Source organism: Camelus dromedarius, chromosome 6 (assembly GCF_036321535.1).
Source record: "Camelus dromedarius isolate mCamDro1 chromosome 6, mCamDro1.pat, whole genome shotgun sequence".
Taxonomy (NCBI): domain Eukaryota; kingdom Metazoa; phylum Chordata; class Mammalia; order Artiodactyla; family Camelidae; genus Camelus; species Camelus dromedarius.
Genome location: NC_087441.1, coordinates 54958707 through 54983759, shown reverse-complemented (window position 1 = coordinate 54983759; position 25053 = coordinate 54958707). Strand labels below are relative to the sequence as shown.

Genomic DNA, 25053 nt, shown 5'->3' with positions numbered 1-25053 from the left:
GGTGCTATAACCACATAGCATAGACTAGATGGCTTATAAATTTCATTTATTTCTCAGTTCTAGAGGCTGAAAGTCCAAGATTAGAGTTCCAGTATGGTCTGGTATGAGCTCTTTTCTGGGTCATAGACCTTGTTTCATCCTCACATGGCAGAAAGGGAAACAAGGGATCTATCTGAACCCTCTTTTATAAGGGCATTAATTCCATTCATAAGGGCTCTGGTCGCATTACCTAATAACTTCCCAAAGGCCCACCTTCTAATGCTAACACCTAGAGTGGTGGGTGGAGGGGTTATTTCTTCATATGACTTTTAGAGGGATACAAACGTTGAGAGCATAGCAATTGAGAATTACCAACACTGAGTTTAATTCTGGGCTGTGAGTCAATCCCGGAAGAGCCTCTACTAGTGGTTAAAGAATGCACTCTAGTCCCTGTGGCCACTGCAAGGCCAGGGAATTTACACAGCTCGGTTTGATACGTGATCTGCCAAGGCCAGCTTCTTCTTTGACCTGTGTCACAATTCATGAGTTTATGTTAGATTGGATTCTTTGCTGTCACAACGCTGGTAGGTACTCGGGGTCTCTGGGTACTTAAATGGTGAAAGGATTAGAACATTAGGGAAACAGGTAAGAGTTTGTATCTCAATTGTCTGCTATCAGCTGGTGGAAGCTTTGGTGTTCTACGCAGGGCACTTGGAGTTACATTCTCTGCATCTCAAAAATGTGTCAAGAGGTATACCAGTTAAACTCCGTAAAGCCAGATACAATATTGTGAATGGAATGACAATTTACTTAATGAAGAAATTATTGCTGCATTTTATATTACTGCCTATAAATGTACGAGGGATCCAAAGACTGGAGCAATCAGGATGTAATACAATAGCCATAAAGAAGGTAGACTTGACATGGGACATTAAAGCATAGTGTAGTGGGTAATTGAACTTTTGTTCTGGGATTTATTTTATTTGTTTCTTTTAGCTATTTAGAATCTGAAAACCCTTCTGGTTTTGGAGGAACACCATAGTGAGTGTCTTGTGCACCACTTCCCATTAAGAAAGCTAAAGGGACTGATTTCCACTTCAAGGAAGCTAAGAAGATACAAACATATAACCTAGGCATAGCTAAGCAGATTACTTCAGCCCAAAATTTGAATCTTGAAGAAATGAGGCAAACAATGCAAACAGAATTGAGAAATTCTGGTAGTATCAACAACTTTGAGAGTTCAGTACATACCTGAAAGGAACAGTACCCTAATCTGGACTGTTGTATGAGGCTGTGTTCCCAATGCCCAGCCCTTCTGGGTTCCTGTCCATTGCCACTTCCTAAAGGACTAGCCTTCACCTTTGTGCTTTTCTCTATACCTTTTCACAGAAAGTCTATCTGTGTTTTAGTTTGCCATATTCAGTTTCTATTTCTGTTAAAAAAAAAAATAACTGACTAATGGGAGTGAAGAGGATGTGGACAGGAACTGAGAAGAGACCTCAGATGAGTGGAGATACAATGGCATGATTTATCTAGAAGACTCTAATAAAATGTCCAGGACTGCAGGGGGGAAAAAAGACTTGAAATACAGCTAGTCCTCTGTATCTTCAGGTTCCACATGGCAAATTCAACCAACCTCGGTGGAAAATATTTTTTAAAAATAATTAAAATTCTAGAAAGTTCTAGAAAGCAAAACTTGAATTTGCCACACTCTGGCAACTATTTTCATAGCACTTACATTGTATTTGCAACTATTTATACAACATTTACATTGAATTAAGTATAAGTAATCCAGACATGATTTAAAGTATAAGGGATGGTGTTCATGAATTATTTGCAAATGATACTATGGCATTTTATATAAAGGACTTGATCATCCATGGATTTTGGTGAGGGGTGGGGGGCTGGAACCAATCTCCTGCAGATACCCAGGGACAACTGTATTCAGGAGACAGACAGTAAGGACAGTTCTAGGACTAGAACAAACAGTACGTTTCAGGAAGTAGGGTTAAATAACAATAACTAAGTAACCTCCTAGTTTTTTATTGTTTTATCATTGCCAACAATTGCTTGACTCAGCTGCCCCTAGGCAAGTATCAACTTGTAGTCTCAGAAAACCCTTCTTCCTGGAATACACAGGCCTGGGTTAAAATTCTATCTCTCATGACAAAAGGACAGTGATGTCTCCACCTTTTTCCAAATCTCCCATTACTGCAAGAGAAGAAAAGAACTAGAAAGATATGCACTAGGCTATAAAACAAAATTACAAGACGCAGAGCTGGGTGAGAACACCAGTGCATGGAAGATTCACAAGGGCTTATTTATATAGACCACTGATGAGATTGTCCAAACCTAGTCCTCAACTCATAGGTGGATGTCACAGATGGGCAGTTTCCCAATCTATCCACAAGCCATAGTGGCATATGCTGTGGTCTTCAGTCACCTCCCAGGATAACTGCTGGAAACCCAGTTTCCTGAAGACCCTTTGTATAATAGTGTGTTGTGGTGAAGTGAAATCAATTAGCTAGGGAAGAGCTTCTCATCCAGGGTGCCACTAATGTGCTACAGGTATGCCAAGCTATCAATCTCCTTAATCCTAGGATTTACCATGTAGGGTCTGGGATAGTCAGAGCCACAGATCCATCATGTTCACTGCAAGTAGGATGTTTGCTTCAATCTTTTATGAAAATATTATTGTTTGACAAAATGTGAACAAGGATGGGAAGCACTGGGCAGAACCAACCCTCACTAGCCTCTCTAAACTAAGAACTCTGGGAGAATCTGGTGACACATTCCAGTCAGTATCTACATAGGCCTCAGCAGACCTCTGTCAATTCCATTCCAATTAAATCCAAATAGGTTTTTTTTTTTTTTAATGGATCTTAGCTGGCTCATATTAAAGTTTACATGAAAAAGCAAAGAGCCAAGAATAGCTAAGGCAATTTAGAGAAGAATCATCGTGAAAAGGGGCTTGCATAATGTTTGGATACATAGAGTTGAGTGCACGGGTGTTCATTATGTTACTATGTTATTATCTGTACTTTTCTGCATCTAAAACACGTCAAAATTAAACTTTAAAACTTTTAGAAGAAAATAGAATAGCTTATAGTCTCTGGTTGGGAAGACTTGTAAATAAGAAAGAAAAAAGCACAAATTTATAATCTAAAAAATATATTAAATTCAACTAATGGTACTTTAAAATATATAGCTTTTGGTCATCAAAAGACACTATAAAATGTAAAAAGACAATTGACAAACTAAGAGAAGTCATTTATAACCCATATGAATGACAAGAGAAAAGTATTTGAACTCTAAAATATATAAAGATTTAAAAAATAAAATTCTAAAAAAAAGTAAAAAAATAAAATTCTAAATATATATATAGACAAGATTATCTACAAATTAATTTTCAGGAATGATCAAGCCAATAAAAAATAAGCCAAAACTAAGAACAGACATCCCACAGAAACCTTAATAGCCACTAAGCATATAAAGATGCACAACTCTATTAGCGAGGTAGGGAGGGGATGCAAATTGAAACAGCAATCAGATGCTACCACCACGCAAACATTTAAAAATCTAACGAGTGTTATAATGATGTGCCAGCCTAATCCATATGAAATAATTTGTATATAGAGGAATCTCAAAATGTGAATGTGTAGTGAAAAAGAAGTTAAGAGGAAAAAATTCAGTATAACTCATTATATAAAATACAATAACAGGATAACTATGTTTTAGGGAATTGTACATATATATAGCTATTTTCAAAAAAGCAAGGAAATGAGTAATATAAAATTTAGCATGATTATCTGTGACTGCGAGGGAAACATTTTAAAAGAGGTCTTCTTAGAAGGCTTCAATAATGCTATTTTTTGGTGTCTTCAGCTTTGTAGTGGGTACTTGGTATTCTTTTTACCATTATCCTTTAAAATGTGCACATCTGGGATACATTCATATATGTATATTTCACAATTAAAATTTGTTTAAGAAACCCAGTGAGATTTTTAAGGAGAGCCCATCACTCTTGTTCACAAAAGCAACTTCTAGGCTGTGAGTCAAGATTTCCTTGTTACTATGTAACCAACAAAATAGAGAATTCTCTTGGCCCTGAGGCTGATGTAAGGTGAAAGTCTTCAGCTGTAACCTCTATCTCAAAAGTTCTTGTTCTTCACAGCTGCCTCATTGTTCTCAATTATTTCTATAAGTACTTCAACAGGAATGTGATTTTATAAATTTGCAAATTTAAAATGTCATCTTTGTATACTTTTAGCTTCCAAGTAAAGTTGCATTTTTTTTAAAATAGGCAAACAGTTCCATAATTTTAAAAGTTTGAAAACTGCCAGTGTACTCGAGTTAAAAGCAACTTTTGAACGCTTCACATCAAAAACAGCTGTCCTCTTAGTGAAAGCTTCCCATCCCAGCGGATCTTAAAGACCAGTTTCTAAGAGAGGAAAGGGCCCTCCCCAGTTGGGGAAAGAGGATGGGAATCCAGCGCAATTCTACTTCGCCCCTTTGCTCCTCTCTTAACTGGACGCCCAGAAAAAAAAAGCTGCCCCCTCTTTCACCCACACCCCTCCCGTCCCTCACCGGCAAGGAGGAGGCTGCCACGGGAGGCCATAGCCCCGCCCACTCAAGACCTTCGCTCCGCCCAGCCCCCCCCCCCCGGGGCTCCCGGGACGCTTTGCGCGCGCCCTTGGGAGGCGGGGCTGTTTGAGCTCGAAGCGTTGCGGCCGTGGGCGCCCTCTCCTCCCGGCGTCAACATCTCCGGCGGCCGAGTTTGTGCTGTTGGTGGCTGGATTCCCAGACTCTGGTGAGTAGCTGGAGGATTCAGGGCTCTCCAGACGCGGTTGCGGCCGGCTCGGGGCCCATCCTCAGCGCCTGAGCGCTCACCTGCCAGTCAATCTGCTCGCCTGCCCGAGGGCCTTTGGCCCTGCGCCCCGGCGGCCGGTGGCGTCGAGCTGCTAGCCTTGGGGCCTCGGGACGCCCCACGTTGACACTCTTGCACCTTATTTTGCCCTGGTTAGCTTTGCTGCGCTCTGTCCTGCTGTATCCCCTCCTTGCTGGCCTTGTCTCCGCCGCTTCTTTGGAGCAGAACTCCCGGTCGCGTCAGTTTTCCTTTCCCCAGCAAGTTGGGAATTTCGGGGAGTGACGGGAGCCTTTCAGCGCCCTGCACTTTTGTCCTCAAACTCGGCCTTGAACCTTCGGGGCGAGTGGGAAGGTGGTGGCCTTCCGGGCTGGGGCTGCAGCAGGAAGGTAGCGGTCGCCGGTCTGCGGACGCCCGGGCGTCGGGAGAGGAGAGCGAGGATGGCGAGGCCTCGCAGAGAAATTACTTTCACCTGTCTTCATGTTCACCTGTTAACACTTTTGGCTCCATCATTCTGGACTGTTAGCCTTTGCTAAGTCTCAGGATGCAACCAGGCTGCAGTAGTATCTTTCCCCATTACCAAAGGAGCAAATTGAAATTTAGGCAGTTAGGATAGTTTGTTTTCATTTCATTATTGCAAGACCCTATGGGTAAGAGTTAAGGGAAAACGTGGAAGTGCTTAAAAAGGGTAAAACAAGGGAGGATACTGTTAATTATATGACTTTTAAAAAAAAGGTAAATAGTACTGGAATGGGTTGTTTATGGTACAGTATTTAGACAACCGTTTGAAGAAAAATATAAACAAATAAAATCTAGGTATTGGTAATATTAAGTCACATTCTTTGCACAGCTTTTCATAACAGTGTTACTTCATTCAATATTTAGCTGTACGTAAACCTTGAAAAAATAGTTATTCAGTGAATCTTGTGGATTTTCAGACTCTGCGTGAAACATCACCAGAGTTGTTGCTGTTACTCATGAGTAGTAAGCGTATGGTAAGAAAGTAAGCTTTCTTCAGATTAAATTTGGACTACAGTTTATGGGTAGGTAGTAGATAGTCATTGTTTCTAAATTCTTAGTCTTTAAATGAAAACATGACCATATGTCAGCAATTTTCATGTGTCACAAAATTTGCGATCTTCTGTTGTGTGAACTTGGTTTGTCTTAAAATGTTGCGGAAGGTAGAGTAACGTGAGGGCAAGCGCTCGACCTCTGCTCTGCTCCTGGCTCGTTGCTTAACCTCAGACAGGTTACTTAGCCATTTATTAGCCCAGAGGCTTGGAAAAAGTTACCAACTGCTCTGTGCCTTAGTTCCATCATCTGTAAAATGGTGTTAAAGAGAATTTCTACTTCATAGGTTGATGCAAAGATTGAAAATGGAATGATGAGAATTAACTGAATTTCTGTTAACGAAAGGGTACAGGTGTTTACATTAATGCTGACCTGGGCAAGGAACCTTTGGAACAGAAACTGATTTTGAAAGTTCCAGGTGTGTCTTCTAGTACTAGTTATGTTTATCTTCAGTGGCTTCTTAGAAAATACTAGGAAAAGAGCTAGAAGAAGAAAAAAGCACCAGAAATCTATAGAATATAACAATAAATAATTAAAAAGGGAAATCTTTCTGGCTTTTCTGAGTAACAGGATCTCAGCAAATACTTTCTGAGATAATAATTGATACCGTACTGATTCTAGAGCTCTTGTACCTCACTAGACCTTCATGTCAAAAACAAACATTTCAAAGATTAGAAGACCTTCAAGTCATAAAACACAAAACTAGTTTCAAAAGAACCTACTGTGTATTACTTCTGTGTATTATTATCCCATTCAAACTTCACTTTAAAGATACCAGATTGTTTTTTTGGAATTTTTTTCTCTCAGGTGACTTCTGAAACTTCATTTTGTTGAAACTGAATAAGTATTCTCTACTCCTTTCCTGAACATCATTAGACCTGTTAGGATTCTCAAGTTTCATTGTTTTGCTAAGTTGGACATGATAAATTTTATTTAAATGGATTTTTTAAATTATTGAATTATCTATTTATGATTCTTCGTATATAATGTGTTCAGTATAAACTACAGACATGTCAAATGTATGTATAGTGAGTAGAATCTATTTATACACATACTGCCCGATCAGATACCAATGTCAAAAAAAGGGCCTGAAATTAAATTTTTTTAAGCTGAACATTTAATGTTCCTTGACTAAATATAAGATTTGTTGGGTTCTACTAGAATATAAAGGTAAGGACTCCATTTCTGGACCTTATGAGCAATCTAGTAGAGGATATAATACATGTAAATAAATAGCATGATGCAATGCATAAAGAAATGTCAGTTTAAAAAAGTAGGTAATGCTGTAACAATGGACTGTATGGGAAAGTGAGCACTTTGCACTCTGGAATCATTCATTAGAGGTGTGAAGAAGAGGGAGCATTTCAGCTTTGTCCTGAAGGATGAGAGTAGTATTTCAAAAGTTAGCCGTATGGGGAATAGGTATGTAGAGAGAGAACACTATGTGTTGGTCATTGATTGCTTGCCAGACACCCATCTTTACTAATAATCATCATCAGAATAAGTAATTGTTCATATTTATTCAGTGTTACACTAAGTCTGAAATGATTCTGTGAGTTTTATAATATTAACTTACTTCATTCTCACAAAAATCCTGTGAGTGAGGTAATAGTAACTCATTGTAAAGATGAGAAAAAGAAGCAGGGAAAGATCATGTCACCTGCGTAGGTGAACTAGCTAAAAAATGTCCCAGCTAGAATTTGATCTCAAGCATTTGAGCTGCAGAACCCATACTTCTAATCACAATGGTCTACTGCCTTTATTTAGGTTGAGATGACTTATTGTTCATTGAGATCAGGAGGTTGGGATAGAGCCAGTGGATCACCTATAATTAGGTGATAAACATTTTAAGTGAATGAATTGAATAAGTAATGTGAAAGGAAAAGAGACACCAGCTTAAGAAATTAGATTTACAGGCAAGAGGGGGAACAAAGGGCAGCTTTCATAAATACTGTGTATTTTGTGTTCATCTATAGCTCTGAGAAATGAATTTAACAAATATAAAAAGTCTCCACTCTTTGCTTCATATATTTCTTCACTTTTCTTTTTTTAAAATCCAATTAGTATTTACATTTGATTAAAACATTGCTCTTTTACATTTTATTTCGTATACGTATCTTGCATGATTTACAGATCAACTTTGTCCAAAAATAGAAGAATTAATTTTTTTAAGATGATGTCACACAAGTAGGTCAGAATAGCTGATTTGAACTTAGATCTTCCAATTCCAAGATCAGTATTTTTCCTATTATATATCCCGACTCCTCCATGCATTTCACGCCATTCAGCTGATCAACATTACAAAAATCAGTGTCTTACAAATTTCTAAATCCAGTAGTTGTTTATTCCATTCTCTGTGATTTGTCAATATTCAGTACCATTGATTATAAAATACCTACCCCAAACAAACTTTTCTTCCTTGTGAAATACTCTGTTCTAATTTTAGAAGGCAGCATAAGAAAATATCACTAAGTAAATGATTGCCCAGAGGAAATCATACATGTTTCAGTACTCTTTCTTCTTCTGTATATATCTTTAATATAGTTGAGATCATATTACGTCCATAGGTTTTTTTTTTTCCCCCTACTTCATGGCTTGTCAAAATTCTCACTTTCTTTAGGGAAAGGGAAGGATTTATTTTTATCTTGACAACTTGAAAATTTTGGGACAATAAATCATAGAGGCAGGCTGAAATGGTTATATCATCCCTTTACTCCTGTGCACAGGACTGTCACATTCCATACACAGGAATATCAGTCCCTGGAGCCCTGCAGTGCAGAGTTTAAAGGACTGTATGAGTTGGCTCTTCCTGGGAATAAACTTCTCAGAAGACAGTTCATATCTTCCAGTTTGCTGGTGATAGTCTTTTTTTAATTTTTTCTTTCAATTTTCAAATAATTTAAGACTTAAAAGTTTCAAAAATAATACAACTTAACAACTCCCTGTATATTTTTCCTACAGATTCACGAAATGGTAATATTTTGCCACATTTGCTTTATCATTACACACACACACTCTCTTATATGTTACATTGTGTATGATTTTACATACATATTGTAATATGTGTACATATGTACGTATATATGTATCTTAATATATTGTCTGATGTTTCCTCATGATGAGATCCAGATTAATTTTGACAGAAATGCCATAGCAGTGATTCTGTTTTCTTCTTAGGGCATCCTCTCTGTAGACACATGATATCTACTTACTCAAAATTAACGGACAAAGTAATTTTGGTTACTTGTTAAAGGTGATGTCTGTTAGGTTCTGCACTGTTGTCTCCCTTTGTAGTTAATTGGTTATCTTTTGGCAAGATACTTTGTCAATATGTAGATATCCTGTTTCTCATAAACTTTTAATCCCTAATTTAATATCCATTAATGATTCTTGCTTGATATAGTTACTGTGATGGTAACAAAATTGTGATCATCTAATTCCATCATTCCATCTACACTTATTAGTTGGCATTCTGAGTTTTCTTTATTCCATTTATTTTTACATTAAAAAAATCAATATAGATTTATGAATTTTTATTTTAATGTCTGTCATTTATTCTTATTTGTTATTTTGATGACAAATTATTCCAGATTTAGTCAGTTGTTGCCCCCTCAAGCTGGCTCCTGTGTCTTAAGAACATGTCTCTACATTTTTTGAGTCCTTCTGATTTCAGGCAAGATGTCCCAGGCTTATCTTGTACTTTCCCAGCCACATTTTTGGAATCAGCATTTCTCCAAGGAATCTGGTAGAGAAGGGTACATAAAAATAAAAATCTTTGCATCAGATATGTTTCTTTGGTTCTAGAATCTCAGTGGACAGAGCTGGGAAATAATTGGAATATATTTATATATACATACACCCACTCCCCCAACACACCTGTTTATTGATCTTTTAAAAGCCATACATCCATACTGATTCTGCCAATTATAACCTGACAACCCAAGTTTCATTTTAGCTTCCCACTTTCTACATTTGTAACTCGCTCTTTTTTGGGTCAGTGAAAAACCTGGGCCTTACTTCCCAGCATATATTGCTTGTTTTTACAGTATACATTAAATTTAAAAAATTGCTAACCTGTATCATTGCAAAAAATAATTACTTATTTACTGAAATTTAACTATTTTTAACTATGTGAAATATAACATGGCTCCAAAAGACAAAACTACATAAAAAGGTATACTCAGTTGCTTCCCTATCCTTCTGTCCCATTTTCATCTCCCCATGTTTTCCTCCCAATTTCTCTTTACCCCCTGTAGATAATGAATCTTATTAGATTCTTGTTTTCTGTGTTTCTTTTACTCACTTGAGAAAATGTATTTTTTCTTATTTGTATTTTGCTTTTTTCACTTAGCAGAGTATCTAGAAAATCACTTTGTCATCTCAAAGAGCTCTTCCTTATTTTTCAACAGGATACTCAACATTTTACAATTATAAACAATGCTATATGTAAATTTACGTACTTACTATTGGTTGTGTATTTTCAAGGTAAATTTCATGAAGTAGGATTTCTGAGTCAAAAGGTAAATGGATGTATAATTTTGTTAGATACTGCCAAATTCTCAAAAAGATTGTACAAATTTGCATTCACTAGTAGTGTATGGTAGTGCTTGTTTTTTCACTGTCTTGCCAACAGGATGTATTTTCATACTTTTTATTTTTTGCCTATCTCATAGGTAAGAAATGATATCTTTGTGTGGTTTTAATTTACATTTTTCTAATTTTGAGTGACAGAAAATCTTGCAAATATTTTCATTCAGTTTTTCAGTTGTCCTTTTACTTTATCATATAGTGTTTTTTGATATATATTTTTTTCTAAATTAGTCTTTTTATTTACTGCTTCTGAATTTTGAGTCATAGGTATAGAAAGCCTTTTGCTACATTAAGAGTATAAGGCAATTCAGGTGGGATTATATAAGTATTTGAATGATTCTGAGCCCTACAATTTACATTATTCTTTAAGAGTTTAGGGTAGGTAATAGGGGAGTTATTTAAAACCCCTGACTGAAAAGTAGCAGCAGAGAAGCCTAGAATATAAGTAGAAAGTAGTAGGGAAGAAAATAAACAGCTTTTTGTAGTTTCATGGCTCCATGGGGACCAAAATTCAGGGCCCTTCCAAGTCCTATCCTAGAGGAGGGAACTTGATAAATATCTGTGGCTTTGATTTTAGAACTCATGGGTAAAAAGGAGTAAAGATGAATCAGAAATAGGCCAAGTATTCACAAGGACTTAAACCCAGTTTTAAAGATTTCAATCTGTGATTATATTAAGATAGTCTTCACAAAGCAAAAATAAGCCTTCTCTGAAAGAAAATAGTATATAGAGCCTCACATTGTCTCTGCAAATTTTCATACATGATTTCTGGCACTCAGTAAAAGAACAGAAAAACTAATGTACGAAAAAAGATTGTGATTGTCCAGATATTAAAAGGCAAAAACCAAACAGGCAATAGAAACAGAATTTCTAAGATCCAAATTCAGGTTATTAGAGGTGGACTTTAAACAAATGGGAATAAAAAATTCAGGTAATTGGAAGATGGAAGATTTTATCAGAGAACTGATATCTTTGAGAAGAATCAAATGGACATTCTAAGACTAAAATTATAACTGAAATTAATAAGTCACAGCTGAAGAGAATTAGAAATTTGAAAGATAGTTCAGAAGTGTGTCTTCAGATAAGCATGGAGAGACAAAAGGAGGGAAATTTTTTAAATGTTTAAGCAACACATGGGACACAAAATTATGACATGTGTAATGTATTATGTGATGAGAGAGCAAGAGAGCAGTAATTGAGCAGAAGCAGTATTTGAAGAGATAATCAAGAATTTTTAATAAAGCTAAGGAAAGATACCAACCCACAGATTGAAGAGGCACTTTGAACCTAAAGCAGGATAAATATTAAGAGAACCATACTCCTATATATTTCATAGGAAAACATCTGAAAACTAAAGAAGAGAAAAATATTAAAAGTATCCAGAGAAAAAGTACATTATTTTTAGAATCGTTAAGGAATCAAGTAAAAAAAGATAGTTGAATTTTCATCATAAATAATCAAAGGCAGAAGATAATGGGTGATATGCTGAAAGAAAATAATTACCAATATAAAAGTATATACATATAAGTCAAAGTGAAGGCAAAATAAATGTATTTTCAAACAAACGAATATGAGAAGAGTATTGTCAGCAGACCAGCACTAAAGGCCCTATCAAATGCAATTATTTCTTCGCCCTAAGGGAGATTGTTTTGAAAGAAAATACGGAGATGGAGGAAGAAGTGAAGGGCAAAGGAAAGTGTAAATATAATGAACATTGATCTAACAAAATTATACAAAACAGTATAGTGTCTGGAGGGGTTTAAGATAATAAAAAAATAAAATATACCAAACCAGAAGCTCAAAAGTTGGGGTAGGGTTAAAGGAATCAAAGTATTCTAAGTGTACTTTCACTATTTAATAAATGGTAAAGTTCTAGTTCATACTAGATTTTGACAAGTGCATCCTGTAATCACTAAGATAACTAACTAAATTAATAGCAAAGAGAATGTATGATTAATAATGAAATCGGGAAGAATGAAACACAAAGAGAGAAAATAGAGCCTGTAAGAAGGAAACCAAAAGGAAAGCAAGTAGAAGGATAAGGGTAGATTCAACGGTAAGAGTAAGAAGTAGATTTAAAGCTATAATACCTGTGTTTGTAGAATTGTAAATGTGCTCAATACCATAATTATTGGACAAAGACTATCAGCTTAGATTAAAACCAATAATAACAATAAAGCAATGTCATATTTCAAAAAAAACTAGCCATTTAGGGTGACAATGAAGTGATAAAAATTATGTCCTATGTCAACATGAACCAAACAAAATCTGTTACAGCTTTATTAATATTAATTAGAGCGGAGTTTAAGTCAAAACCCATTAGTAGAGAAGGAAAGGAACATTTCACTATAAAACAAGATTTAATACTTAGGAAAATACAACATTCCTAAATCTGTCTCCACATACTAACTCAATGAAAATTATATAATATAAGCAGTTATAGACATGCCATAATGATAGGGATTTTTAACACAAGTAGAAGAAAGATAAGTGAGGATATTTAAAGATACAACCAACTTGCTAAACATATTTGGTTTGATAGGCATATGTAGAACTCAGTAATGACAAACTGCAGAATATATATTCAGTTCAGGTGCATATGGGATACTTAACAGAATTGTTTGTAGGCTGAGCCTTAAAGCAAGTCTCAACATATTTCAAAGGATTGAAATCACACAGGGGATATTTTCAGTTGATTTACACTGGAAATCAGTAACAAAAAGATAACGAGAAAATCTCCCAATTTATGGGAGATTTCCCCATATTTTCCCATTTATTTTTATAAATTTAATTATAAAATAATTCATTGAAGGAGAAATCATAATGAAAATTAGAACATTTTGAACTAACTGGTCATGAAAATACAGAAGTGAAAAACTCATGGGATACTGCTAAAGATGTATTTAGAGGTAAAGTTATAATATTAACTACATTTTTAGGAAGGCATAAAGAAGTTCAGGGATCACAACAGCATTAGTATAGTGTTTAAATCTTCCTGAAATCACAAAAAGAAATCATTTAAAGAATAAAACCAAAACAAAGATATGCAAGAAAACTGAAGTGACATTTATCCCCACAGACCCCAAAAGATAAGCTGATGGGACAGCTCACTAATAAGATCAAGACTATAAGTATGACACTTGATTGGTGAAGTGGGGTGGAAGAACAGAAAGAAGTGAGGCAGTCAAAGAATGAGTTTGTTGAAAATCATTTAATGACTAGGCTTTTAATATACTCAAGTATTTCCTTATTAAACATGAAGGTTTAATTTTATATTTAGAAAATTTTAGTCTCCCTGTATGTAATATTCTCTTTCTGTATTCAGTATATGCAAAATCTGTCCAAATTATGAAAAGTATATTCATTTTCTTAAAGAAAATTCCTAAATTCTTTATCTGACAAAATGTAGTTGTGATATTTCCAAAAAAATACTGCTGTTCAATCTAGACATATATAGATTCTTTTGTAGATATTTGTATTTGGTTATATAGTAAATATATAGAATGTACTTTTAAATTTTTCAATGTAACAAACTGGATTTTACTTTTCATTTTGAATACACTGGAAAATATTGTTAATGCCACTTACTAATTACTATTTTTCAATAAATTGCAGCTAAACATTTACCATTTTGGAGTTTAAAGTATGACATCATGGCAAAGTTTCGAAGAAGGACTTGCATCATTTTGTCACTCTTTATTCTATTTATTTTCTCTCTGATGATGGGTTTAAAAATGCTGAGACCAAATAAAGCTACTTTTAGAGTTCCTTTCGGACTTGACCTTCTCCCAGAAATTCGTCAAGAAACTCCTCATTTGGTGAAAACTTTTGATTCCCAAAAGAGTGACACAATCAACAGTGAAACAAACTTCAAGAATTTAAAAAGTGATGAAATCACTGTGAAACTTTCCAAAGCCTCTGAACCTAACATGGAAGAAAAGCCACCTCTGAATTATTTTTTACATGTATTTTATTATAGTTGGTATGGAAATCCACAATTTGATGGTAAATACATACATTGGAACCATCCAATCCTGAAGCACTGGGACCTTAGATTAACCAAGAATTACTCCCAAGGGAAACACAACCCCCCAGATGACATTGGCTCTAGCTTTTACCCTGAATTGGGAAGTTACAGCTCTCGGGATCCTTCTGTCATTGAAACTCACATGAAACAAATGTACTCAGCTTCAATTGGTAACTATTTTATATGTGCGTTTAGATATGTGTGTGCATGTATGCGAGTGTGTATGTATATGTGTGTGAGTAGATGTATAAATAATTTTTTGTAGAACATTAGTTACTATTTAGTCTTCATTGTTTTAATTATAATTTTAAACTTGTTAAGCATCTTTTAACACTAATGTTAATTTTTTCTTTTATTATTTGTGCTTTTGGTGTCATATGCAAAATACTATTGCCAAGACCAGTGTCAAAGATCTGCCTTCCTATGTATACTTTAGGGAGTTTTTATGCCAAGTCTTATGTTTAAGTCTTTGATCCCTCTCAAGATTTCAAGGTGACTTTTGTGAGTAGGGTAGGATAGGTCCAACTTTCTTTTTCCACAAATGGTTATTCAGTTTTCCCAGCACCATTTGTTGAAGAGACTGTCCTTTCCCCGTAGGTGGTTCTTGGTTCCCTTGTCATGTATCAGTTGACTGTATATGGGGGGGGGGGTTATTTCTGGGCCCTCTATTCTGTTCCATTGGTCTAAGTGCCTGTTTTTATGACATTCCCACTCCGTTTTAATTACTGTGGCTTCATAATAAGGCTTGAAATCAGGCAGTACGCTGCCTCCAGTTTTTTCTTTCTCATCATTGCATTGGCTGTTACGGGTCTTTTGTGCTTCCATACAGATTTGAGGATTGATTTCCTATTAATGTGAAGATGTATTGGAATTCTGATAGGGGTTGCATTGAATCTATAGATGGTTATGGGTAATATGGACATATTAACAATATTAACTCTTCTAATCCATATCATGGGATGTCATTGCATTTGTGTCTTTTCATTTCTTTCAGCAAAGTTTTGTAGTTTTCATTTTAAAGATCATTTCAGTTTCGTGGTTAAATTTATTCCTAGGTATTTTATCATTTTTGATGCTCTTATGAATGAATAGGTTTTCTAAAATTTCTTTTCAGATGTTTCATTGTTATTGTATAGAAATGCAACTGATTTCTATGTATTGATTTTATATCCTGCAGCTTTACTGAATTCATTGATTAAACCCAACTGTGTTTTAGTTGAGTCTTTGCGATTTTCAACATATAAGGTTATATTATCTACAAATAGTGATGGTTTTACTTCTTCCATTTCTACTTGGTTGCCTTTTTTTGGTATTGATTGTTCTAGCTAGGACTTCCAGTATTATGTTGATTAAATAAGAGTGGTGACAGCACTCTTGTTCCTTGTCTTAGAGGAAAAACATTCCATTTTTCTCCATTGAGTATGATGTTGGCTATGGGTTTGTCATATATTGCCTTTATTATGTTGAGGTATGTTCTCTCTGTACACAGTCCATTGAGAAATTTTATCATCAAAGAATGCTGTATTTTTTCAAATGCTTTTTCTGCATCTATGGAGATGAACATATGGTTTTTATCTTTCATTCTATTAACGTAGTGTGTCACACTTACTGATTTGCCATTAATGTTGAACCATCCTTGAATCCCAGGGATAAATCTCACTTAGTCATGGTATATAATCCCTTTAATGAGTTATTGAATTTAGTTTGCTAATATTTTGTTGAGAATTTTTACATCCATATTCATGCTCTATAGTGTTCTATTCTTGTGGGGTCCTTATCTGGTTTTGATATCAGGGTAATGCCTCAAAGAATGAAGTAGAAAGTGTTCCCTCCTGTCCAACTTTCTGGAAAATTTTGAGAAAGATTGGCATTAATTCTTCTTTAAATGTATAGTAAAATTCAGCAGTGAAGCCATCTGATCCTGAGGTTTTCTGGATTGGGAGGATTTTGTTTACTAGTTCATTGTCTTGGCTTGTTATTGATCTGTTCAGACTTTCTATTTCTTCCTGGTTCATTCTTACAAGGTTATATGATTCTAGGAAAGTATCTCTTTCTAGGATGTCTATTTTGTTGGCATTTATTTGTTTATAGTAGTCTCTTATGATTCTCTTTATTTCTATGTAATTTCTCTTCTTTCATTTCTTACTTATTGAGTCATCTCTTGTTTTCTTAGTAGTCTTGGTAAAGATTTGTCAGTTTTATTTATCTTTCTGAAAATGAGCTGTTAGTTTTGTTGATTTTTCTGTTGCTTTTCTGGCCTCTATTTTATTTATTTCTGCTCTAACCTTTATTCCTGCCTTCCTTTCACTAACTTTGGGTTAAGTTTGTTGTTGTTCTAGTTTCTTGGGGTATAAAGTTAGGTTATTTGCAGTTTTTTCCCATTTTCTAATATACACATTTATCACTATAAACATCCTTCCCAGAACTGCTTTTGCAGCATTCCAAAGGTTTTGGTGTAATGTGTTTTTATTTTCATTTGTTTAAAGATAATCTTTGATTCCCATTTTGATGTCTTCTTTGACCCGTTAGTTGTTCAGGAGTTTGTTTAGTTTCGATGTATTTGTAGATATTCCAGGTATTTTGATTGTTTTAAGCATAGCTATTCCAGCTTCCTTTTGGTTTCCACTTGCATGGACTATCCTTTCATCCCTTCACTTTGAGTGGATATACATCCTTAAAGCTTTCTTGTTGGCACCATACTGTTGGGTCTTACTTTTTTGTCCATCCAACCATTTATATGCCTTTTGATTGGTGAATTCAATCCATTTATATTTAGAGTTTTTGTTACTATGCAAGGATTTACAGACTTACTAATGCCAACTTATTAATTGTATTCTGATTTTGTATTTCCATTATTTCCTTTTCTCTTTCCTTCTGCCTACATTTATAAATTATTTTCCATGGTGGTATGTTCTTTTTCCCCCTTTTTGTCTTTTGTGGATCTGCTCCAGATTTTTGTTTTATGGTTACCGAGGGGAGTTACATAAAACATCTTACAAATAAAGTAGTCCAATTTAGGCTGATAGCAACTTATTTTTAACTTCCTCAAGTATCTGCCATTTTGTTCCTCCCGTTGTATTACTGATATAACAATTTACCTCTAGTTGTATATTCATGAACAACTTACAGTAGCTAGAATTATTTTTTCTACTCTTTCATTTAACCTTTGTACTATAATTGAATAGTTAACACATCCTACTACAGAGTTATAGTTTTCTAAGTCTGACTGTAAATTTTTTATCTTTATCAGCATATTTTGTAATTTTGTATATTTTCATGCAGCTGATTAGCCTGTTTTCATTGCAGCTTGAAGAAGTCCTTTCAGCATTTCTTGCAAGGCAGGTATAATGGTGAACTCCCTCAAATTTTGTCTGTCTGGGAAAGCCTTTACTGCTCCTTCATATCTAAAGTATAATTTTGCTAGATAAAGTATTCTTGGCTGGCCATTTTTTATTTTTCAGCTCTTCAAATATGTCTTTCTACTGTCTCCTGGCCTGAAAAGTTTTTACAAAAAAAATCTACTGATAGCCTAATAAGTGGTCCCTTGTAGCTTCCATTTTTTTTTTTTTTAAAACCCTGTGCCTACCTTTAATGTCTTTTTGCATTGAGATAATAGGATGTTCTATTAACTTTGTAGACTTGTATTCCCTCTTTTCTTCTATTATTTCAAAATTCCTATCCTCCAAGTTACTTATTTTTTTCTTCCACATAGTCTACCCTGCTACATGGTCTCTATTGCATATTTCTGGTCATTCATTGAATTTTCAGCTCCAGTTTTTGTTTAGTTCTTTTAAAAATAATTTCCTTCTCTTTACTAAAGAATCATTTTGCTCATATATTTTATTCCTGATTTCATTGAATTGCTTTTTTGAGTTTTCTTGTAACTTGTTGAGTTCCTTCAGAACAGCTACTCTGAATTCTTTATTAGTTACATTGTATATTCTGTACCTTCTAAGTTGATTGCTGAAAAGTACTATTTTCTTTTTGGGATGCCGTATTTCCTCGATTTTTTATAGTTTTTGTGGATATATGTTGGTGCTGTCATATTTGAAGTAGTAGATACCTCCTTAACTCTGCTCGTATCTTCGGCATACAACATATCTTTATATTGTTGATATTTGAGTTTTTGTCCCTGGGAATGTGTGCCTGCTCCAATGTACTTCTTACCTCTTATGGGCAAACTTTTAGGCTTTTATGTCTCCTTGGCTTTTTATATTTCACCAGGCTGACTGTTGGAAACCTCTTTTGTTTTCCAGAAAGTGGCTACTGTAGATCAAGTTTGTGGATTCTCACCTACCCACTGACTATAGTGGCTCATTTTCTTAGTGGGCTCCTTGTTTACCAGAGCACATTTTCAGAGGGTCACTCAGGAGTAAGCATGAGGATCCAGCAGCAAAGTCAGGGGAGATGTGGGCTTTATCATTGAGGTGCCTTGAGGGTACCCACAGACCTGGTTGAGAGATCTCCATGGGTGGTGTTCCAGTAGGCTGATAGGTGGACTTCCTCCTCAGCACTGTCCCTTTAATGCTATTTGAAATTCTGTTCTGCCCTTTTGCATCTTCCTCGCTGCCCTTAGTTGTAGAGCTCCCACCTTAGTAGTCTAGGAGCTGATGAAGACAAATGGGTTTCTCCAGCCATATCCTGCCAGGATGGGGTACCCTATTACACAGTGCTTTTTTTCCTCATGAGCGAGTGGTTGCCTCCACTGGATAAATCAACCTTTTCCAGTGTTTCCTCAGAGGAGGGGCAGCACCAGTAAAGTTTCCCCTCTTTTTTTTTTTTTTCCTCGAAGTTTTTTGGGTTTTGTATGTTTGTTTGGCAGAGGGGAGGTAATTAGGTTTATTTGTTTATTTTTAGTTTAAGTACTGGGGATTGAACCCAGGACCTTGTGCATGCTAAGCATGCAAGCTACCACTTGAGCTATACCCTCCCTACCCCCTACTCCCTGCAAGTTTCCCTTACTTCCTTCTGTGTGACCAAATTCAGATCTTTCTTTTTTTAGCTTTTTTTTCCCTCCAGTAGTGTTCAGGGAGGATCCTTTTGTGAAGGCTGGACTTGTGCAAGTTTTCTTTTATGCATGAGTACCTGCCAGGGATAGTGTTCATTGGATTTCTTCCTGATAGTGGTGAGTGGGGTCTAGGCAGATTTGCTGGCTCTGCTGGTGCTGGAGCTCTTAGGGAGCTGAATCTGTTTCTTACTTGCTGCATTGTTGGGGGAGATTATTCACAGGTCCCTTGAAGTAAGGTGTTAGGTCTCAAAATACCCATATAGGTGACTGACTTATGTAAGGATATCTAATTCACTGATTAAAAAGGGGGATATGAAGGAGGAACATCTTATGCCACCATGTTGCTGATGTCACTTGCTGTTATACTTACCATTATTAGGTAAAGAATTTTTGTAAAAATACTGAATACAAAACACTATTTTGGTCCATGGAAATGTCATGCTGATTCTGGCATCTTTTGAATTGAAGAAGACAGTAAATGAAGACTATTTAAATTGCTGTATGTTTGAATGTGCTTTGATTTAACATCCATATTTTTCCTGTGATATAAATGGCTTTGTTTTTTATTTTTAATTGAATTGCTGTGTGAAATAATTGCACTTTTATATCACAGAGTACAAATTGGTCAACTATTTGCTTTACAATTAAAGTATTATGTGTATAAATCCTAATGATCTAACCTTTGTTTCTCCTAGAAAGAATGATGAAATTAAAAAGAAGTTATTAATGTTATTTTTAAACTCCAGCTATTACAATAATCTATCAGGTAGCAGATAGAAGCCACTGATAGATATGTATCCTTTTCAAATCTTTAAAGTATCACATATTATACATATTTCATCCTTTGTATTGGTATCTTACAATTATAAAGGATCTAGATTAGAACTTTTCTTTTTTAAATAAAAATTTCAGAAAACTCAGTGGGGTATTCAGAATAATGACCCCAAAGATATACACATTCTAATCCTCAGAATCTCTGAATATGTTGTCTTACAAGGCAAAAGGAATTAATATTGCAGATACAATTAAGGTTGCTAATCAGTTGACCTTGAGATGGCGTTATCCTGGGCTATTTGGGTGGGGCTAATCTAATCATTTCCAGTTCCTAAAAGTAGAAGAGGGAAAAGAGAGAGTCAGAGATAAGGGCTCTTAAAAGGATTCATCTTGCTATGCCTGCCTTTGAAAATGGGGCTAGCAGTTTATAAGCCAAAGAATGCAGTGTCTTCCAAAAGCTCAAAACAGCAAGGAAACAACTTATTCCTTTGCACCTCTAGAAAGGAATATATGTAGTTCAGTACAATCCCTTGATATTACCTTAGTGAGACCCATGTCAAATTCTGACTTATAAAGCTGCAAGATAATGAATTTACATTGTTTAAGCCACTAAATTTGTGTTAATTTGTTATGGCAGCAATAGAAAACTAGTACACCTAGCAAAACATAATTCACTCCGTGTATTTAAAATGATCTTCCTTTCCCTTTCAGCACTAACTGTTTACTGTTTCTACCGTGTCCCAACTTTGTGCTAGATTCTAGGGACAAGAAAATGAATAAATCACATCTATTGGATTTTCCCTTGTTTTCTTCATTGGTACTTCAGAAGTGCTAGGTGGAAACTAACATTAGAATATTTTTTGAAGGTCGAAATTATCTGTTTTCGAAAGACCACAATTTTTATTTCTGTATCTCCTGCCTTTAAAATTTGTACATAAAATTAGAAGAAATAGAATTTAGAATAAGATGAATTAGACTTTTGAAGTTTAAATGAACCTATTAACACCTATACAATGTCATAAATTTTCCTTTTAGAATAATTAGGTTTGTGTTAAGTTTAAAATGCATATCTATAAATGTAGATTGGTGATAGTTTTATATTGCTGTAAATACCAGAATTTAGTTCTACTCATTGCTTTTTCTTTTGGGATTGTGCTGGGGGTTTTTTCCTTTTTTCCTTTTTTTTTTTTTTTTTTGGTATGTCTTGTGATTTTTTTCTTGAAAACATGTTATCTTTTGTAGACCCATAGAGACTGTGGCAAGTAATCTTCATCTCTGGAAAATGGGTGTGCCTCTCTGCTAAGCCTGTAATATGGGCATTTCTCACTTAATTTATTAAGAAGACCATACTGTCTCCATTGACATATTCTTCTACTATATTTGTTTGGGTTTATTTCAGGACTCTATCCTGATCTGTTGATTTATGTCTGTCCTTTCATCAGTACCACCTTGTCTTTATTGCTCTAGCTTCCCGAAGTTAGGTATTATCATTCCTCTTTGTTCTCTATCAAAATTGCTTTGGCTATTTAATTCCTTTTCCTATCCGTATCAGCTAGTCTGTGTCTTCAAAATACCCTGGTGGAATTTAGAATGGGATTGCCACGAATGTATATGTCAACTTGGGGAAAGTTGACATTTTAAAAATATTAAATTAAGTTTCCAGTATTGAACAATAACAAATTGAATATTCTATTCCATAAACAGGGCTTACATTTTTAAAAATTTCCTTAGATTTTTATAATTTTCAGTACAGATCCTGTACATATTTTTTTACATCTATTTCTAAGTATTTTGGGGGGTGCTATTGCAAATAATACTATTTCTTAAATTTATATTTTTTGCCCATCAAAAGTAGATCAATCAGTCCATCCATCCATCATGTATCTTGTGATTTTGATAAGCTCAATTTATTAACTCTAGGAGCATTTTTGTGGATTCTTTGTCTTTATAAACAATCAAATGCAAATAAAGACATGTTTATGTCCTTTCTTATCTTTATGCATTTTTTTACCCCCTTATTGCAGTGGTTTGGACTTCCAGTGTTAATGCGGATATAAGTGGTGAGAGGATAGCCTTGACTTGTTTTTGATCTTAGCAGAAAGAGGTCTTTATTCATTAAGTTTTAAGTATGAGCTGTAGGGTTTTTGTAAATGTAATCTATCAAGTCAAAGAAGTACACTTCTATTAGTAGTCCTGAGAGTTTTTTCATGCTAAGCTTTTTCAAATGCTTTTTTTTCTGTATCGCTCGACAATCTTTTGCTTGTTCTTTTTCTTTTCAGATTTTTATTAAGGTAAAATACATGTAAAATTTATTATTTTAACCATATTGAAGTATATAGTTTAATGATATTAAATACATAACATTGTGTAATCATTACCTCCATCATCTTCATAATCCATCTTCATAACTGAAACTTTACCCATTAAACACTCTCTGTCCCCCTCCACCCCACCTTTGGCAACCACTGTTATACTTTCTGTCTCTGATTTTATATCTAAGCACCTCATATACGTAGAATTGTACACTGTATCTTTTTGTGACTGGTTTATCTCACTTAGCATAATATGGGTTCACCCATGTAGCATATTGCATCATTTCATTCTTTTTAAAGATTGAATAATACTCCACTGTGTGTAGACACCACATTTTGCTTATGTAGTCATCTATTGATGAACACTTAAGTTACTTTCACATTTTAGGTATGTGAATAATGCTACTATGAACATGAGTGTACAAATATCTCTTCAAAAACCTGCCTTCTATTTTTTTAGTTATATGCTCAGAACTAAAATTGCTAGATTATGTGGTAATTGTATTTTTAATATTTTGAGGAACTGCCATACTGTTTTCCATGGCAACTGTACCATTTTGCATACCTACTAACAGTGCACAAGGATTTCAATCTTTCCACATCCTTGCCAACAATTGCTTTCTGGATTTTTTTGATAAGAGCTACTAGCCTTATGGGTGTGAAGTAGTATTTCATTATAGTTTAGATTTGCATTTCCTTAGTGATTAGTAATGTTGAACATCTTTTCACGTGCACATTGGCCATTGTATGTTTTCTTTGGAGAAATTTCTATTTAAGTCCTTTGCTCAGTTTTTAGTCTAGTGTGTTTATTTTGCTGTTGTTCAGTTTTAAGAGTTCTGTGTATACTCTGAATTTATTAATCCCGTGTCTGATATGATTTGTAAATATTTTCTACCAATCTGTGGGTTGCATTTTCACTCTTTTGATAGTGTCTTTTGATGCACAAAGTATTTATTAAGTCCAATTGTTTATTTTGTTACCTGTGCCTTTGGTGTCATATCTAAATCATCTTCACCAAATCTGATGTCATCAGGCTTTTACCCTAAAGGCTTTTCTTCAAAGCGTTTTTATTGTCTTAGGTCTTACATTTAGATCTATGGTCCAATTCAAGTTAACTTTTGTATATGGTGTTATGTAAGGACCCAGCTTAATTCTTTTGCTTGTGACCATCCAGTTTTCCCAACACCATTTGTTAAAAAGACTGTCCTTGCTCCATTGAATAGTCTTGGCATCTTTGTCAAAAAAGATTTGAACATACATGTGTGGGTGTATTTCTGGTCTTCATTATATTCCGTTAGTCTATATGTCTGTCTTTATGTCAGTACCACACTGTGTTGATTACTGTTGCTTTGTAATAAGTTTTGAAATCAAGAAGTATAAACCCTACAGTTTTGTTCTTTTTCAAGATTATTTTGGCTTTTCAGGATTACATGAAATTCCATATGAGTTTCAGGATGGATGAGTTTTCCTGTTTATGCAAAACACATTATTGGAATTTTGACAGGGATTAGATTGACTCTATAGATCACATAATTGAATAATTTTTGACATTTTAATAAAATTAATCATTTCAGTCCATGAACATGGGATATGTTTGCTTTTTTCATGTTGTCTTTAATTTCTTTTAGTAATGTTTTGTAGATTTCATTGTACAAATCTTTCACCTCCTTGGTTAAGTTACTTAAGTATTTTATTCTTTTTGATGCTATTATGAATTGTTTTTGTAACTTCCTTTTCAGATTGCTTGTTATTGTATAGAAATGCAACTGATTTTTGTGTGTTGACTTTGTATTTTGCAATTTTGATGAATTCACTTATTAGTTCTAAAATTTATTTTGTGTGTGTGGCCTATTTAGAGTTTTGTTCATAAGATCATGTCATTTGCAAACAGATAATTTTGCTTCTTTCCAATTTGGATGCCTTTTATTTCTTTTTCTTTCTTAATTGCCATCTAGAACTTCTGGTACTACGTTAAATGGAACTGGTGAAAGTAGACATCTTTGCCTTGTTCTTGATCTTAGAGGAAAAGCTTTTAGTCTTTAACAATTGAATATGCTGTTCTCTGTGGCTATTTCATATAAAGCTTGTGTTATGTTGTGGTATTTTTTTTTTATTCCTAGTTTTTTTTTAGTGTTTTTCCCTTCATTCTGTTAATGCAATGTATTACATTGATTGGTTGTACCATCCTGGCATTCTGGGAATAAACCCTACCTAATCATGTTGTATAACTCTTTTAATATGCTGCTGAATTCAATTTGCTAATATTTTGTTGAGGATTTTTGCATCAGTGTTCATAATGGATAGTGGTTTGTGGTTTTCCTGTGTCTTTATCTGGCTTTGCCTGGTAATATAGACCTCATAGAAAGCACTAAGAAATGTTCTCCCCTCTTCAGTTTTTGAACAATTTGCCAAGGATTGTTTCAGTTCT

The 25053-nt window shown here is 34.8% G+C and overlaps 1 protein-coding gene and 1 long non-coding RNA gene across 3 annotated transcripts in view; one reads left to right on the top strand and one right to left on the bottom strand.

Annotated features, from left to right (window-relative positions):
- The first annotated feature begins 4693 nt into the window (after nucleotides 1–4693).
- The window catches only part of MANEA (mannosidase endo-alpha), a 60103-nt gene continuing 39743 nt past the window's right edge, over nucleotides 4694–25053 (top strand). The window contains exons 1-2 of the mRNA XM_010983923.3: nucleotides 4694–4789; nucleotides 14120–14701. Coding sequence (XP_010982225.1) covers nucleotides 14158–14701 — 544 coding nt within the window. The 5' untranslated portion in view covers nucleotides 4694–4789; nucleotides 14120–14157. The remainder of the gene's footprint in view (nucleotides 4790–14119; nucleotides 14702–25053) is intronic.
- Nucleotides 8009–25053, bottom strand: part of LOC105092262 (uncharacterized) — a 333225-nt gene continuing 316180 nt past the window's right edge. For both annotated transcript variants that reach the window (XR_010381308.1, XR_010381306.1), the window contains one exon: nucleotides 8009–9656. This is a non-coding gene — a long non-coding RNA (uncharacterized LOC105092262). The remainder of the gene's footprint in view (nucleotides 9657–25053) is intronic.